General features: G+C 36.4%; 1 protein-coding gene and 1 long non-coding RNA gene across 5 annotated transcripts; one reads left to right on the forward strand and one right to left on the reverse strand.

Annotated features, from left to right (window-relative positions):
• The first annotated feature begins 12 nt into the window (after positions 1 to 12).
• On the forward strand, positions 13 to 8,391 carry LOC111404084. 4 transcript variants are annotated; one of them, XR_002704654.1, is made up of 4 exons: positions 13 to 4,726; positions 6,981 to 7,047; positions 7,199 to 7,375; positions 7,669 to 8,391. It is a non-coding gene; the product is annotated as an uncharacterized LOC111404084 (long non-coding RNA). The 4 variants fall into 4 exon arrangements; XR_002704651.1 differs by having other exon boundaries at positions 13 to 7,047; XR_002704652.1 differs by having other exon boundaries at positions 13 to 7,043.
• Positions 8,392 to 10,297: 1,906 nt separating this feature from the next.
• Positions 10,298 to 13,776, reverse strand: LOC111404083 (protein ABSCISIC ACID-INSENSITIVE 5-like). Its single transcript, XM_023032816.1, has 5 exons — positions 13,598 to 13,776; positions 11,305 to 12,401; positions 11,141 to 11,212; positions 10,989 to 11,018; positions 10,298 to 10,763 (listed from the first exon to the last, which is right to left on the reverse strand). Exons 2-5 carry the CDS (start codon positions 12,346 to 12,348, stop codon positions 10,662 to 10,664), a joined length of 1,248 nt encoding a protein of 415 aa, XP_022888584.1. The 5' UTR covers positions 12,349 to 12,401; positions 13,598 to 13,776; the 3' UTR covers positions 10,298 to 10,661.
• Between the last annotated feature and the right edge of the window lie 4,781 nt (positions 13,777 to 18,557).

Raw genomic sequence — 18,557 nt, forward strand, 5'->3', positions numbered from 1 at the left:
ACCCTGCAAAGATTCAGGCCATTGTTGGTTGGCCTGAGCTCAAGACTATACATGACGTTTGGAGTTTTCATGGTTTAGCTACCTTTCATTATCGTTTCATTAAAGGGTTTAGCATGATCATGACTCCTATTATGGAGTGCATGAAAAGAGGGGAATTTTACTGGTCACACGAAGCGGCCAAAGCATTTAAGTTGGTTAAGAGGCAAATGACAGAAGCTCCAGTCATGCGACTTCTCAATTTTTTCAAAGTTTTTGAGGTAGAATGTGATGCCTCTGGGGTAGGGATAGGTGGAGTTTTGAGCCAAGAGCGCCACCCTATTGCTTATTTCAGTGAGAAATTAAATGATGCCAAACGACGGTACTCGACTTGTAACAAGGAGTTGTATGCAGTCGTACAAGCTTTACGCTATTGACGTCATTACTTGTTACCCCAGGAATTTATTTTTTATTCGGACCATGAGGCACTTCGTTATCTTAATTCCCAAAAGAGATTGAATGCTAGGCATGGTCGTTGAATCGAGTATTTGCAGGCCTACTCTTTTGTTTTGAAGCATAAAAAGGGCGGTGAAAATCAAGCGGCAGATGCTTTAAGCTGCTGCATTTCACTTTTAACCAATATGAGTGTCAAGGTCATAGGTTTTGAACGACTCAAAGAAGATTATGAGTCATATCCCGATTTCAAGGACATTTTCCTTGCATTGCAAAGTGGACAATTTGATGCTATTGATGGTTTTCGTCTAGAGGATAGTTATCTTTTTAGGTCTAATAAATTGTGCACCCCTCGGACTTCAATACGAGACTTTATAGTTTGGGAAAGTCATGCAGGAGGCCTGGCTAGGCATTTTGGACGTGATAAGACAATCGAAGAGGTTGAACATCAATTTTATTGGCCTCGTTTGAAGACAGATGTAGCTAAGATTGTTAGTGCTTGTAACTCTGTCAGTTGGCCAAACAGAAGAGACAAAACACTGGTCTTTACACACCTCTTCCCGTCCCTAATTGTCCTTGGCAAGACGTCAGTATGGATTTTGTACTAAGACTCCCACGTACTCCAAAGAAACATGATTCTATTTTTGTTATAGTGGATCGTTTCTCGAAAATGGCCCGCTTTAGCCCTTGCAGCAAGACTTCATATGCGTCTAAGGTTGTTAGGCTGTACTTTAATGAGATTGTTAAATTGTATGGTCTTCCTAAGACCATTGTGTCGGATAGGGATGTTCGGTTCACTAGCTACTTCTGGAGAACCTTATGGCACATGGTTGGCACTAAGTTGAAATTTTCCACTGCATATTATCCTCAGACCGATGGTCAAATTGAAGCTGTTAATCGCAGTCTTGGTAACCGATTAAGATGTCTAGTTCAGGAAAATATGAGGAACTGGGATTTAATCCTCCCGATAGCCCAAATTGCATATAACAGTTTTGTGCATCGGTCTTTAGGCATGAGTCCTCTTGAAGTTCATGGCTATAAACCTAGGAAGCTTTTAGATCTTATCTCTATGTCCCCACATGCTAATGTGTCTGTGTTAGCTGAGGCATTTGTACATCTTCATGACTTGCATATTGAGATCAATAAACAATTAGAGGCAAATAATGCATCATATAAACTTTGAGCTGATTTGCATAAACGACATGTTGAATTTAATATTGGGGATTATGTGATGATCCGAATTAGGCCGGAACGGCGTCCATCTGGATCTGCTTCCAAATTGCAAGCCCGTAGCGCTGGTCTTTTTAAAATTTTAAAGCGTGTTGGTTCAAATGCGTATGTCATTGATCTTCCATCACATTTTGGCTACTACTCTACTTTCAATATTGAGGATTTAGTTGCTTATAAAGGCCATTTTAAGCCCTCTAATGATCATTTTCTACCCCCATTTGTTGACCCTCAACCCGAACCTGTTGCTACCCCTACTTCAACATCCCCTATCACAATACCCAAAGAAAAGATTGATACTATTTTAGATGAACAGATGATGTTGACTAATGATGGAGAAATTCAGCGCTTTCTTGTTCATTGGGTAGGCCGACCTGACTCTGACTGTACATTGATATTTAGAGAGACCCTCCAACGGCTTGATCGTGACTTGTTGGAGCTTTATAAGAGTCAGCATGATCTCCCATTGCCCAGATCACCTATCACACGTGTATATGGACGTCGAAAGAGGTTTGTCCAACCACTCAGCTTATGGTTGGGCAACTAATTGCAGCCTTTTGTGAGTTGTTCTCTCGATAAAGTCGAGTTTTCTTCCGCTCCGGGAGAGTTGATGAGAATATCAACTTTGGACTATTTAGTTTAGTATTTTATTTGGGCTTGTAATATGTTTTTGTATTGGCCCAGGCCTTTTTTATTTTGCTTTGGGCTTGTATAGTGTTTGGGCTGGCCCAAGCCCAATCTCTTTGTTTTGTATATTATATATATGTATGCAGCCTGTTGCATGGATAGAGAGATTGATGGAAACGAAATGAAAATTGGAGTGTTGCGGGCATTCTCTCCTTTTCCACCGCCCCTCCTCTTCTCTTCTTCTCCTACTTCTTTCTCTTTCTTTTATCTGGTTTCTACTTCCCTCTCTTCTCCTTCCATGTGATTGCTCCTATGTTTATGTTATGCTACATCAATATTCACCATCCAAACGGCCCCATGCATATGGCATCTGAAATCTGCCCCCCATTCTGATAGCTTAACAATGCCCGATTCGTAGACAAACACTACGAACTCTTTAGCCTCAATTCTAAATCTAGAATTGTAGACCATACCATTTGCGTGAAATAGTTTTCCTTGCTTTTGATCAGACGATGCATCAGATGATAAATCCGGATGTAGGGGTGTACTGGTCGCTGCTGGAGGAATCAGCAGCCTCGTTGGCTGTGACGCGTGTTCCGCCCGCACACGCTCGGCCAGATCAGCGCGAGACCGGCGCCACTGCCTGGCCGGCATCAGAACGGCCTGCACGACCGGCCGCGAAGGAGCGTGTGGCCGAAGGATTGCCGGAGGGTGGGTGGATGATGGTTGCCCGGTTTTCTTCTCAAACTGTTGATCTGGTGCGTTTTGGCTAGGGTTTTGTGGCGTGAGGCCGGTAGGGTTGTCGGTCATGAAGCCCAGGACGGTAGGAGTCGGCGGTTGCTGGGGATATTTGGATGTGGTGGGAGGTGCACAGAATGCTTTCTAGCTTCAAAAAAAGAATTCAAAAATTATAGGTTCAGAGCCAAATGATATGAATCCCAAAAGATTGAGATGGTTTATACTAATTATTACGCTTCAAGGGCTTAATTAAATGTAAAGGACCTCAAGTCTGTAGGACTTCTGGGTCTTTCCATCTATTGATTCAAACAATTTGTCTGTGTCATGGCACTCATCTCATATCTAATTTCTTGATATGCTCCTTCCCACCTTTCTCTCACTCTGTAGATCAATCTATTTTCTACGAGGTGGTTTCTCTAAAGAATTTTATTCTATCGATCTCTGATTCAGGAGGTTGTTTCCCTATTATCTGATAATTCACTGTAATGCATTTCAGCATTCGTGATTATGAACCAAATAGATTTAGGATTTATCAAGTTTGCTCGAGAATTACCCGTCAACATTTATTAATCCAAGATCCATTTCTGGTATGATTTTCTCAGGCTACACTTCTACATTTTTATTGGTTTACATTAGGTGCTTCTTATATTGAGACACGGAGATTTCTGTTGTCTGGCATGAAATATAAACTTTTATCAAATTAATCACTTCAAGTCCTTGCAAGCTGAAGATTATGTATGAAGGTGCTGTAATGAAGCATAATTTTAATATTCAGTCCTTTTGTTTCAAAAAAAAAGAGAGGATACCCGTCTTTTCAGGTTGAGAGGTAATTTAGTTACATTACCATCAATTGATGACAGATTCTTTTGTTTGATGAAATCGAACTGTACCAGCAATCATATTGGTAAAGGATGGAGCTTAATGCCATTGTTTTGTGGCAAATTAAGTGCAATGAAGCTCAAATCTTTAATCTAGTGCCATTGAACTATTGAAAAAACATGTAACTGCTTACGATAGTTTTGATGACATTGAATATATTGTTCAAGAAATGTCAGAACCTTGATTGGCCGCATGTTGTTTCCTCCAAATGTAAGCCAATGATAAGGTTTTCTTCATAGTCTGTTACTGTTCTTTCTTCAATTTCCATCTCAAGGTATAATTAAAGTCTGTTTCATGTCAACTACGGGGAGCAGAAAATTGCTTATATTCATTTGCCCGCTCAGGTGATTGGCATTGCTTTGGCCTCCCGTTCTTCGTACGTAGAGAATGTTCATCCATTTGCTAGGTGTTATCCTTGATTTCATTTGTTTACTGTTTCTTCAGAACCATGATCTATTCTTCAGTCTATCAAAATGGCGTTACATTATCCTGAAATATTGAACATATTTGGCATACCCTCTTTGAAATTTTTAGTACAGTATATTTAGCAATCAGCAAACAAATGTAATTTCGAGATGTTGCATTTGACTGATGCTTATCTACTTGTAGCTGAAGTACTGTACTCAGAATTTTTTGATTGGTGCTTTTTGGTGCAGCCTGGGTGAGGCACAACAAAATTGACTCAGGGTGTTTGGAGAAAGCTTATGCCCCACATGGTGAAGCTTTTTCCTATGGCTTGTCACCCAGGGGATTGAGGCATGCCTTTTACATGGCTCTGCCCGAGGAATTGGAGTTTATACCCATAAAACTAATATTTATATTCAAGGTCCAATCCTACTTTAGTTTGCTTTTAAATTACATAAAAGCCACTAAACAAGCTCACTCTGTTTCGCACTTTCACTAATCACCCACAGATGAGGATGATAGTATTAACATTTTACTAAATAAACTAGGGTTTCACTTATCACCAACAGATTATGATGATAGTATTAGTATTAATATTTTAACAACTAAACAAACTCACTCTGTTTCACTTATCAACAGATTGTGATGATAGTATTAGTATTTTACTACCCGATCAATAATGCTACAAGACTAACAGTTACCATTTAAGTGCATCAGGTCCACAAGGAAAAAAAAAAAAGAAAGAAGAAAGAAGGAAAAAAAAAGAAAAGAAAGAAAGATGAAGGAAATAGCAAGTCCTTAATCTAACATAAATTATCATGGGAACATATTTGTTAAATATGCCAAATCTTTAATGATATTACCATAGTGCAATCTGTTTTATTTAAAATTTTAAAACTGAAGGTACTGACATAGGTAAAGGTATGCATTTTATCTGATTGCTGTCTAGAAATGATGAACATAGACGTGGTTTTGGAAAATAGAGACTTGATTTAGATGCTATGATAGGAGAACTTGGAATAACTACCGGTTAACTATATGACGTTTGACGCTGCACATTGTATTCTTAATGCAAGTAGCATTTTTTGCTTTGCTATTTATTGGGAGTTTGTTAGTTTTTTTTATTTTCTTGATAGAATTTCTAGTTCAATTAGGAGTAGTGTTTCATTACAGGATTTCTAGTTCATTTTAAAAATAGAATGTTTTCTCTTTCCGTTTACTTCTTCTTTGCCTATATAAGAAGAGGGCTAGGTTGCTTTTTAATCTCTGAATTTGATATCTTCAATTATTCTACTAAGAATCTTGAGCTTTTCCTGTCTTTTTACAAGACCTATATTCTGCTGCTGCACCACTCTGTTTATTCTCAGAAACTAAATTGAACTAGTCCTTGTGTATAACTTCTCTGTGGCATTCTTTCAGTTTGGTATGTATTCAGATGTCTTATAATCTTGCACAAATCTTCTCTGCAATTTCTACCCAATAAGTTTCCATAGTTTTGTCAGCAATTTTTATTTATCTATTTATTTATTTTTTATTAGTAATTGATTTATTTCATGAAATATTTAAAGTAAAAAATTTATGATGCATATGCTTCGTGCTGTATGCCCTGCTCTGTGAGATGTGGAGCGCCTTCCCTTACACCTTTGCCTTGTTAAACACTACTTGCACCTTGAGTAAAGATATGCTGTAAGTTTGTAACTGTATAAGATGAAAGCCTCTTCGTGGGAAAAAGATTGGTAATGAGTGGAGAAAGTGTATTGGAAATGTTGGAAAGCCCCATTAGCCATGAAGTAAGGAAAGTCATAGATGGAAGAGTTGAAAATTGGGAAAAGGAATGATATTAGGAGTCCAGCTAACTGCTTTTAGTCCTGGTTCTTCTTCTACTTGTCTTTCCTTTTCCAACTGTCCGTATGTGTGGAAAGATGGTAAATGTATCCAGAATTTTAGGATGGTATATGTATCCAGAATTTTTTTGTTTTTGGATTGCTAAGGACTTTCTATTGATGTGATGAATAAATTCTACTTGTTTCCTGAGCTAAATTTAAAAGAAAAATTTTCAAATGCCTTCTTGATTGTGCTTGATAGAACTCTTGATTTTTAATCTTTCATCTTGGCTTGAGATGAGAACGAGGATCAGTAGTGAAGGTATATGTGTGAGTGTGGATCTTGTCTATGGATTGCAACTCCTCATCACAAATTTTTTAACTAATATTTTGACATCGAAAAACATACATTAAAAATTAAAATCACTATAATTGTCAACTACATGCGGAACAATCCTTTGCCATTGTAATGCCAAAAACCCAATAGCCAAATATAAATTCGAGATAAAAGGATAGATGTAATATCAAGAGTCACCTCATCCTGTTATGCTGACTATATTACAAGGCAGCTAAAAATGTAAATGAATCTGATCATAATGAGTTAATAACTTAATATCTACTTAGAACTGCATTATTATTTCTGGGAATTTATATTAGGATTCAGTGGTATTAAGTTGACGATAGAAGTATACGTCCAACTGAAAATATCCATGCAATTCCCATCAGTGATGTAATAATGCCAAAATTTCTGAAATTCATTAATTCGTTGGTTTTGTTAAGTTCTCAGATTTCAACTTCCCATGTATTATGATGCTACTTTGATAATCACACCTGGTGACTTGCACTTCACAGGTAAGAGGTTGCTTCGTATGTAGGAAGTTGCGAACTACTGTCATCTCTTCGATATGTCCCATGGTCTGTATGTCTCTCTGTCCCGCTCTCCAGACACATATTTTGTTGACAGTGATTTTCATAATTAATGCCATTCTCATCATTAATTTTGACAAATAAGATTGTTAGGTACACTCTCGCTGATCTTGTTATTTTTCCCGTTGAACTTCTATTTCCAGAGAAGAATATAGGAACACGGAAGTGACAAAACAGAATTTTAATAATGCCTGTCAAAGGACATGACAGACGGAGATGATCCAACGCTGCCTTGCCTGTGAAATCCTTATTGCAACTTGCAACCCCGATCTGCCTGCTGGTTTCATTTTTAGGCATCTCTACCGCCAGTGTTCAACCGAGTATGCTTTCTTAACTATTAAGTTTTGGGAGTCTAGCCTCCGTTTGGATACAATTTATAAATTGGTTTATAAATTTGGTTAAAGTCAAATATTAATTTCAATCACACATACTTAAATACTATTTATTATTATCCACACGTTTCGTCAGACCCACTACTATTCTTATTTATAAATTTGCTAGATGGAGGCTAACTTTTGTTTGTTTCTAGTGACAACCTAGCTAAGTTCCCTTTATGCTAACATTACACGCACAGCAATACTCAAGGACATTTGGTGTTTTGTTGTCACTGTAGATGACTGGGATCAGGTGGCACATTGGAACTGCTACAACAGAGTTGAGCCTCTTGGAGTATCTCGATCTGTACCAACTGCATCATGTGAGGCCTGTTACCATAAATTGGATTAGGAATTGGATTGGATGTCATGGATAATAATTATAAGATGGTTTGTTATGGAATTGTTGTCATACTTCGGCAGTGAGATTTTTATGACACCACTTTTGAAAGCGAGATCAACAATGACGAACATTAATTGCGTAAATGGAGTTTCAAATAATGATTTTTTGCAGAATGTGTAGTTAATAAGTAAGGAAATGTTTGGGTTTACATGTACAATATTTTATTTTGTGAATGCGTGGTTGAAAATGGGTATATAAAAAAGGAGTTTTGGAATAATGGTTGTTAAATAGGGGCTTAGTTGGTGGAAGCATACCATGTGATTCATATCATTACCATGGAAATGCCTATTATCCTGCTAAAATGAATTCGGATAATACCTTCCTCGGCACACTTTTGGTATGGAGGATTGTACACCACGATAAAATCTTGTTCACTATTTTTACAGTATTTTCTAGTATTACTTACCAAACATGCACTTAATGGTAAGCATTCGCTTATCTGCACATAGCTGCAATGGTTGCTAGAAAAAGAAGACTTGTAGTTGATTGTTTGAACGAAAAATAATAATAATAATATTATAAACCATTAAACCTTATGAAATTCCAAGCCAATCCTTCTTTTATTAACTTCATCTGCCATGGAAACAACTTATTGTTAACTGGGAAATCATCTATTCACTTTATCCGATTCTCACAGCAGCTAGGATGTGCATGCAGACAACAATGAAATTAAGACATGTCATTATAGTACTTTCTTTCACATATCATGGAATGATATTGCATTTTGTCTTGCTCAAATTTGAGCTATTAGTTTGGTTGTGTAATTGTGAAGTTACTAAAGTTGATGAAAGTATGAGTGCCCCCTCCCCCAACCCTGACATCACACTAAAAGGAAAAAGAGAAAATATATAAATTTGATTCCAGTGAATGAAATGTAGGAATATGTCGGAGCCAACTAAAGAAATTCAATTATTATGAATCAACAAATGATGCAATTTTTACATCAAAGAGCAATCAGAGATCAGGAATTGGCCATCGCATGCCAAGACTTCAAAGTCTAACAGGACAATTAGCTTAGCTATCTATTTGTTATCTATGTAAAGTGCTAACTAGGCCTATTTTATTTGTTTCTTTTTTGGAGAGAAATTATCGTAATTTGTTCACTTTCTGTATTACAATTACAAAGTGTAAGTTTCCTTGATCACATTTTGTTTCTTACTACCCTTGTCTAAAGCATTCTTTTCGATTTTATTGAAAGTTAAACATATAGGAAGTTTCAGCAAGAGTTCTTGGAAATTTCATAATAATACTCTTGCTTCTTAATTGTATAGAACAAGAAGCCTCTTTGACAGTATGGCGATGGATCCAATGGATATCTTCAGCATTCAGGAGAATGATCAGAAAGCACCACATCGAGGGGGACAGGAGATGCAACAATATGGTGAAAAATCAAAGGAACTAGTGATTTCTCTCATGATCTGAACATTGAAATACTCTCCAGACTGTCAAGATTCTGTGCAAGTTCTCGTGTGTTTCAAAAGAATGGCACAACTTAGTGACTCGCGATAGGAATTCACTGTCCAACACATCAAATGGTCAAAGCAGACCCCCCTTTTACTGATCCGAAAATAAGTTTCAAATGAAAATGGAGAAGTGAGTAAAAGTAAAGCAACTATTGAACTGACCCCTGTAGACTTTTAGAGGGAAACATCACAGATGAATTCAGGAAGTCATTGATGGACTTGTTCATAACCCCCCATTGCTTGTGATTGGCTCAGTATCTTGTGCTGCATGTACTCTCTTTATGTTTGTCACCGAGCTTCCATGAAGTTGTCCGTGTCCCATGTCGTCCAAATACTACATCATTTAAAAATATTGGGTTTGTATTCCTTCTAGGCATTTGTTTGATCAATGCTCCCGTGGTGATGGGGAACTTATGGGATGTGAAGTTTTTACTTTTAGAGATGGCGAGGACGTCAGTGCTGGTTCTTGGAGAAGAATAGGTGATTGTCCTTGCAGTAAATGTGCTGATAGGTACCCTCTATGCGTGAACGGAGCTATTTATTGGGGAATTTTTTCTGGCTGGAACGACAAATCGACTCTATCATTTGATTTGGAGCCAGAAGAATTTACATCATCAAATATCCAACATGTGATTCTGAAAGGTCCAGCTTAATGGAATTTACTGGGATTAATCGCAGGGTGTTCATCAGAAACATCTATGTATTTATGGATGTCGAAGGACGAGATTTGGAAATGGAATTTAGTACAAGTCTTTTCCCTTGGTTCCGAGCTTGCTCTTCAGATAGTCAATTATTAATCCATACAGAGCAGAAAGGTCTCATTAGCATAGCACCAACAATCAGACTTCAAGAAGAATTAAATATCTTGAAGCTGTGAGGAGTTACAATAAGCCATGCCTCTACCATCAGAGCCATTTCCCTCTTCATATGACCATTCCAGGTATCAACACTGGATCATTATCGTAAATTTTTTCACAGGTTCCTCTGAAAAGCCTAGAGAAGTGTTTGATTTCAAATTTGTGTTGTATTGCAAGCAAAAGTTCCATTATACAAGTGATCTTGAAACTACAAACTTCAACTTAATTTCTTGTTGCTGAAACAGAAATAGAAATGTACAGAAAACATACAAAAACACGCAACATTACCGAAAACCAAATGGTATTTCAACTATAACTAGAAGGCTAGCTATACTACGACTAGATTATTGAAAACTACAACTATTAAAGTATCTATGGTTCCACGGACTGGTTTTGCTTTCATTTTTGGTCTTCAGAGAACAAGAGAAAGGCATTATACAGTTCATCCAGCCCTACGTCTCTGCTTGCAGCGAGCATTTAGTTTCTGATGCAGACAAAACGGATTTGCTTCAGTAATGGCAACTCATGGCTCTTCTAAACGCCCTTAATTTCTCATTAGCTTTGTGGGCCTTGGTTTGGACCTGCGCTTTCATCATCGCTTCCTCAAAGTGCTGTGTACAAAGTTACAGAAGCACAGAAACGTTAATCAGTAATCATTGTCAAAACTCAGGACTCTGAGTTTGTACATGTTGACGGCATTTGCAAAATCCTGGTTCTCACTGGAGACAAAATGAATTGCCTCATCCAAAGGCTTAAAGAATTAGAAGGGGATGAATTTATTTAGGTCTTAGCTGCGAAGTAACAATACACAAAAAAAGTACAATAAGATCGTTTACCTGCTGTTTTCTTTTCCTCTCTAGCTCAGCCTGTTTAGAGTATAAAGGATAATAGTGATTAACCAGGATCCAGTAAATGTATTATGATCGATTAAAATAAATCAACTTTATAATATAAAAATAAGCCTACTCGATTGAAAATTTTTAGTTACCAGAGCCATCTCTAGGTGTGTGTTCTCTTCTTTCAACTGGTTCAATTCGGCTTCCAGTTCAACCGTGTAAGCCTGCCAAAACAACATAAATGTCGAAAGCCAATTAAAGAAACCTTCTCGAATGTTCCTAATACTTCCATATACTGATGAGTTAGAAAACATACCTGCTTCCTTGCTCTAGATCGTGCAGCAGACTCACGATTTTTTATCATCCTTCGCTGTCGCCTCTCCACCACCTTCTCGACCGGACCGTCTATGACTCTCTTCCGCCCTCCTTTTGCACCACCCATATCCACTCCATACTGATTACCACTGTCCAACTGATTTTTACATAATCCATCTGATGAAACCGGACTTACAGGTGAATCCATCCCGAGAACCTGCCCTTGCCTGTATCCTGCCCCACTGCCATTTCCTATTCTTCCTCCGTACACAGCCGATGGTTGCTGTGTATAAACAGGAACTTGGGTCATTTCCCCAGGGAAACCTGCCACCTCCCCGATGCTACTATGTGGAAGCGTCTGATAAGTTGCAACGTTGGTGACGGCAGCACCACCAACACTCCTTACAGGTCTAGTAGCGAAAGTAGGTCCAACTGTATGATTGTTGTTATTTGGGTAAATTCCATATGGCTGCTGCTGAGGTGGTGCTGGGGCTTGATCCTGCTCACGTGCGACCCCCGCCTTAACTAAAAAATCTTCTAATGTCATCTCTCCAAACGTGGGTTGTCGCTGAGCAGAATCGGGATTCTGAACATAATGGTCACTATTTTTCTGCTGTTGAGTCTTGTGAATGTCAGACCACACTTCATCCACTGTTTTCCTGCACAAAGGCTCTGGAATAGTGAGAGAGCCTTGTCTCGATAAGCTGTGTTGCTTAGCTATGCCCTTATCTGTCGGAATATTACTTTCACGTAGGAAAGACTGTGCCCCTTGGAGACTGTTTCCAGTGTCTAACTGGGCATTTACTTGTGCTTGATTCTCTTCGGCAGTCCATATGCTGTTGAGAAATTCATCCATATTCATGGAACCAAAGTTCTTGCCACTTTCATCACAAAGTTTGTGTTGAAACTCATCGAGGGTGAGAGAGTATATAGACAATTGTCTGCCTAGTGATGGAAATGACTGATTATTCGACTGCTGTTCGCTTGACTGTAATAGCGACTCCACCTCTCCTTGGGACATGATGTCGGAATCTGTGGTTCCCATTTTGAGTTTTTCGTAATCTGAGTCTTCTATATATCTTCGCACTCGAGATTCAGCTGCAGAGTATCAGTATATGCAATTACATATGTGAAAATAGATTCACTAAACCATGGATAAATATTGTCTATGGTATTAAGAGTAGCTTAGCTACGCCAATATATGATTCATGCATATAAATAGAAGTAAAACAAGAGATTCAAACCATCAACCTAAACAGTTATAATTTCAAAATAGCCCCTTTTACTAACAGATTAAACCTTTAGTCTTGCCAACATTTTACTAAAGATTTTCTCCGAAATGAATTTAATTCTGAATTCAAAAATGACTAACAAATTTGAGACCTAAATCTATTCATCTTCCATGAAAAAAGAGGGAAATGAAGAGCATCTAGAATGAAAGTTCTCATAACTTCTCTAAACTGTTTTATTTTATTTCTTTATATAAATAAATCAACAGGATTGTTCCTTCTACTCATATATTTGACACACTTATTTGACAAATAATCGTGATCTTTAACTTAAGTCAATTGAACGCTTAATATGTATTTCACTAAAATTATGAGAGTATTTGCTATAATTACTTGAGATTTATAAGATATTGAGCGTCTAATTGACTTAAAATAAAGGTCACGATTATTTATCAAATAAGTATGTCAAATTTATGAGTAAAAGGAACAATTTTGATAAATCAAACTCTGGGAAGACATATATAACATGTTATCAACTAGATCAACGACGATTTCCAAATTCTATGGCTTTTGATTCGTACAAATCCATCTAAATTTCAATTGTTTCAATCTCATAATTAAACCCAGAACTTATTCCATCATGACGATTTTAAGCATTAATCTTGAAAATGTTGGGTATTGTGAGTGATCATTTGCCCAATCCATCATTTTAATTGTGCTTTTCTCAGGAACTGATATCCTAGAATCCTAGATACATAAATAGAATAGACTATAATCATTTGTCTTATATAAATGACTTCAAAATCATATAAATTGCAATATGGAAAACATAACAGACTGGATAAGTTGAGTAAACATGTTCATCATATACAATTTTTTAAGTACACCCGGAAATGGATCACAGCTTCAAGAAATACATTATACAAAATACTTACAGAACACAATTCATGTTAGGTAAGTAAAATTGGACAGTATTGAACAATATTAACAAAGAAAAATAGTGTAAAAAGCTTTTTTTATTGTATTTCAAATACAGAATACTTAAAATGTACGTATGGATTATACCTTATTAGGGTTCACCAGAGCAGGTAAGAAATTCTCAAAGCAAGCTCCAGATTCAATAGAGAAGGAAAAGCAAAAGATAGAGACAACTGATATGTATTTATATATGAAATGAAGAGTAAACCCTATAACATGACATGCAGCTATACATGTATGTATATCTATATATATAAATTAATATAATGATATTGAAAATTGAGAAGAAGAAGATGGGTCCTATTCCTAAACTCCAATCTTGCAAATGTATTTGGGCAGACGATGTTCTTGGCTCTTGGAGGGTGGGTTGGGAGTTAATGGTGGGCCCTTCAGACGTGCATAAAGTCAAAATGACACCAAGTTTAAGAAAAAATTTAGCTGCTGCCCATACTAACAAAAGAAAAAAGTGTTGAAGAATAATGTTAAAACTAAAAAAAAGAAAAAGAATATTTGCATGGAGTTCACACGTCATGAACACGTGTCTTTGCTATGGCTTCTAACGTAGCCCTCGGCTCGTCGAAGGTTTACACCTGTCCTTCGCTGCATTTTTCATGCAGATAAAAAAGTGGGGGGATCTATTCGACCGGGCCGGGCCGAGTCTCACATGGATTTTCTTATTTTTTATGGAGAATTAAGTAGGGTGAACCGCTCTCTTCGTAAACGAGTCGAGTGATGAAAATCTCGTGCAAGCATTGGTTCGAGCTCATGTGTGAGCTGGCTCGTAATCGAGAAGTGAAAATGTAAACTTCAGTAAAAATTGGCCATCCTACTCGACTCGGCCCACCAATGGTTGAGCCGTACCGAGATTATAGGAAACAAGTCAGCTTGTGTTCAGGCAGTTCAGCTAGTCCCATACAAGGGCAAATCTAGGAGTTTGAGTAAGCACGGGCGATCGTTGACTGTTTACCGCCGACCGCAAAAAATATTAAGAGTTCGTTTGATACCAATTTTTTGCAAAAAAAAAAGGGTTGGATTTTGTAATAATGATTTGATGGAGAATGTGTAGCTAAAAATTAAAAAAATAAATTGAATCTGCGTGTAATATTATTTTATTGAAAAATATGTAGTTGAAAAAAGAGATAAAAAATGTATTTGAAAAAAAATAGGAATCAAATAAGGCCTAAAATTTAAATTTTAACAATTATTTTGTTCAAATTGAACATATATAATTATGTTATAAGAATAAACGGACTCATTTAATGACATTGTTGCCAAATTTTGTATATTTTAAAGGAAGAACACGGATTTGAATCTTTATAACTGCACTCGTATTACAATAGATAGAACCTAACAAATATTATTTTGTTAAACTTATTGTCAATAATCAATGGGTGTCATGGCGATGAAGTTTATACTATATCTAACAAAAGGCCATGGGTTCGAATTTTTATTTGGTCCCCCACTCTCTTGAATTTTGGCAAAAATTGTTGTATTTAAATATTATTGCACAATAGTTTGTTGGTAAAAAAATTTGGACTCGAGACCTCCACTATATACATTCAGCGTCTGATGAAGTGAGCCACAACAAATACTTGAAAATAAAATGAATACCAGCAATATAATCTAAAACTTTAATCTATTACCAACCAAATATATATATATAATGGCGCCAGGTGGTTCCGATGAATCTAGCTACGGCAGTCACCCTAACTCGCCACCACCTAGATCCGTCACTGGCCCCATATGTGAGCGTGGGCTGGCTCGCATTTGTTCATTTTCACACTTTTGTCTTTGTCTTTCTTTTAACCCATTTTTATCGTTAATTCTCAATTAACTAGCTAGTTATTTCTTATGATTTTTTTTTTTTTCAAATATTTGGTTAGATGAGGGGCAAGTATTTTGTTGAACTTTTATGTCTGTTGTTTTTATTTTGTTTAGAAATATGAGTGCAAAATTTTTTTTGACGTCCCTGTAACAAATTCTTTTGGATGAAACTATCATCAAATAATTAAAGATTGAGGATTTGATTAAAGAAATTAAAAACATATATGTAAAAACAAGTGAAAGTTAAAAAAAAAATTTATTTTCCAAAAAAAAAAAAAAAAATCGTATGCTAATAGATTTACTGTTTTTCTTTTTCTTATCTGGTTCAAGTGAGCCTTTTTTCTTGACTTCTCTGGCCTTCTGGGTCTGGGAAAAGAGGACATTGGATAAGGTAGGAATCTTATTCATTAGCTTGGATTAATTTGTCGTGGCGTTGGACGTATTTTCCATCATGGTCACATTGTAAGTTTAACTGAATTGTTAATTATTTTGGCAAAAAATTATAGTAGGGACCTGGGTCATACCGTATTTCCAAGTGTACAATAATTGAGTATGTACAAATATTAAGAGAACTTTCTCGTTTAAAACTCAGCTCGACTAGATTTAATGGTGTCAATTGGATTGAACCAGTTGTGCTCAGTCGAGTTGTGTAACAGTTTGGCACGTTACATTTCTTTGCTGTTTGATGGCAATTAGGCCTGTTCCGAATGGACTAGATAGATAGTACCCAATAGGGATTGACCAGGTAGTTTAAGAGTCGAATTTATTGTTGTGTTAGTTTCTTATTCAATTTTTATTTATATAAATTGCTTGGATTGACTTGGTACATTATGACATCACTAGCTAAATCTAAAGACGTTTCAGTTTCTTGTTTTAGAAAATAATTGTTGATAATTTGCTAAACAATTTTAGGTGGTGGTGCAATGTTTGAGGGTGGCAAAGATGAAGATTAAAGATTGTTCTTAAGATGAGAGGTTTTGTAAGGGTGGTTTGATTTAGTGTTTGAATGAATAATTTGGAGGGAGATCTATTTGTAGAGTCCAAAAGGTTTGAGGATGTGGCAAGGTGCCAGCTGGCACTAGCTCAAAAAGTTGTCACATCCTTGATCGATCTCTCCATCCATACGATCACTAGATCGACCACCTTATTTGGATGGTGTGCTACCTAGCATCATTAGACCTATGAACTATATGTATTAGAATTTTGTTATTCGTACCCGGGTATTGACACGCCCTTCACAAGAAGGGGGCTCAAGCTGAATAAAAAAAAAAAAATGTACGAGCCCCCTATTGTGAGGGGCGTGTAACCGGGTGTGTCAATGCCCTAGTACATATAGCACGACCCTATGTATAATTGTTCACGAGTACACGGCGCCGGGTTACATATAACACGACCCTATGTATTATTGTTCACGACTACACAATCATGGATCATGGACCTCAGTCGGGTATTTCTCTCGTTTCACCTATTGAGTTTCCTTCAATCATCACCATGTCCGTGTCAGGATTACTCTTGCATCATCACCTCAAGTCAGTATGATCACCATAATGATGGCTGCTTCAAATTTCGAAAACCCCAGCCTTTCATCCCAGGGCTAGTAGCCTCTCGACCTCATGCTGAAGTGTCCTTCACTCCTTGGTCTTATTGGAAATCAAAAAAATGACTTTTCTCAGTTCTTTTAGAATTTCGAGTTCCTTAAGCACTTGCAACAAGGTCATAGCTAATATTGTATATGAGATTGCAGATCGTTACATCCATAGGCTAATACTTGTAATCTTGAGATTGGTATTTCTTTTTGATCGATTGGGAGGATGATCCTCGTGTTTTTTCTCTTTGCAATCACAATCTCCCTCGCTTCAAAAAGTTCTTTGATAGTCCCCCAATACCTCCTCATAACCTATGTACTCTTCCCGCCTCAACAGCTCGATAATCGATTCCATCAGCCTTTTGGACATGAAAGTCTTAAACCTATTGATCCTAAGACCGTTGACTAGGGTCGTGAAAACCCAAGACATTTGGATATCCTTTATACGTAAGGTTGCCTTATTAAACCGTGTAGCAAAGGTTTACTTGCTTTGGATCACCTACATAAGCCCGATCTCCATTTTTTTTCTCTTTCGGGCGCTCCTTGAGAAATAGGTGGCAAATTTGCTTACAAAATCGATGAATGAAGTAACAGACCATGGGGCCAATGAAGCATACCACTCCCTCGCATCGTTTCTTAGAGTCATTGGTAAAGCTCTACATGCTATCATGGCACTAGCTCATAAAGTTGTTAAACATTCTCGATCGATTTCTACATCCATACAATCCCTAGATCGACCACCTTATTTGGATGGGGTGCTACCCAGTATTAAATGTAATTGCTTTCAACTTTAAATTTTGATTCATATAACTTTATTAAGGCCATCTCCAATCCATCACACTAAAAGTGTGCATCTTTCACACTAAAATTGTGGTTTTATGCAATTTTCACACCAACTAATTTAGCTCTTCTTTGAGCCCCATTATCCAAAAACTCATTTTTAACCACGTATTCTTTTAATAAAAGATTTTGCGTTTATATTCAAAACTCTTCCTTATTTTTTAACCATATAATTTTAAAAAAAATCACTATTACAAAACTCATGATAACATAAAAAGAATTATGCTATAGGTACACTTGGGTGGTGTACATAATGGCCAAGTGACATTTTATGGATGAAAAATAGCTTTTCTATTAACCAATGATGAAATGTCACTTGAACATTATGTACATCAAGATGTAAACCCTGATATATATGTAGAATAATCCACATAAAAATGGGGCTCAAAACAGGGGATTAGTCTGCAACTCAATACACCAAGAGAACAATGTTTCCTTATTTGTAATTTGTAATTCCAAAAATTATTTAATTACAAATTATATTACTACTAACTTTACTAAAATAAATCAATTTAATTAACTAAAATATTATATTTATTAATAAATTTTGAAAATCATTACTCTTAATACCAAAATTAAAAAATATTATATTTAACATCACAATATAAAAATTAAAAAAAAAATCACTTAATTTCTAATTATCAAATTTGTAATTTTTTTTTTTTGGAATTTTAATGAGTAATTTTATATTATTCATTAGTTATTATTTATTACTTGTTTATAAGTGTTAATAAAAATAATAACCTAACTAAAATAAAGTTAAATTACTAAATAACAAAAGGATACCATAGAAATTAA

This window comes from Olea europaea, chromosome 11 (assembly GCF_002742605.1).
Source record: "Olea europaea var. sylvestris chromosome 11, O_europaea_v1, whole genome shotgun sequence".
NCBI classification, from domain to species: Eukaryota; Viridiplantae; Streptophyta; class Magnoliopsida; order Lamiales; family Oleaceae; genus Olea; species Olea europaea.

Excerpts from the sequence above, each read along its gene's own strand:
- LOC111404083 (XM_023032816.1), bottom strand. The coding sequence starts at position 12,348 with ATGGGAACCACAGATTCCGACATCATGTCCCAAGGAGAGGTGGAGTCG. Across the intron at positions 11,213-11,304 it reads GATCTAGAGCAAGGAAGCAG|GCTTACACGGTTGAACTGGA; the intron begins GTATGTTTTCTA and ends TTGTTTTGGCAG. Across the intron at positions 11,019-11,140 it reads CACACCTAGAGATGGCTCTG|GCTGAGCTAGAGAGGAAAAG; the intron begins GTAACTAAAAAT and ends TACTCTAAACAG.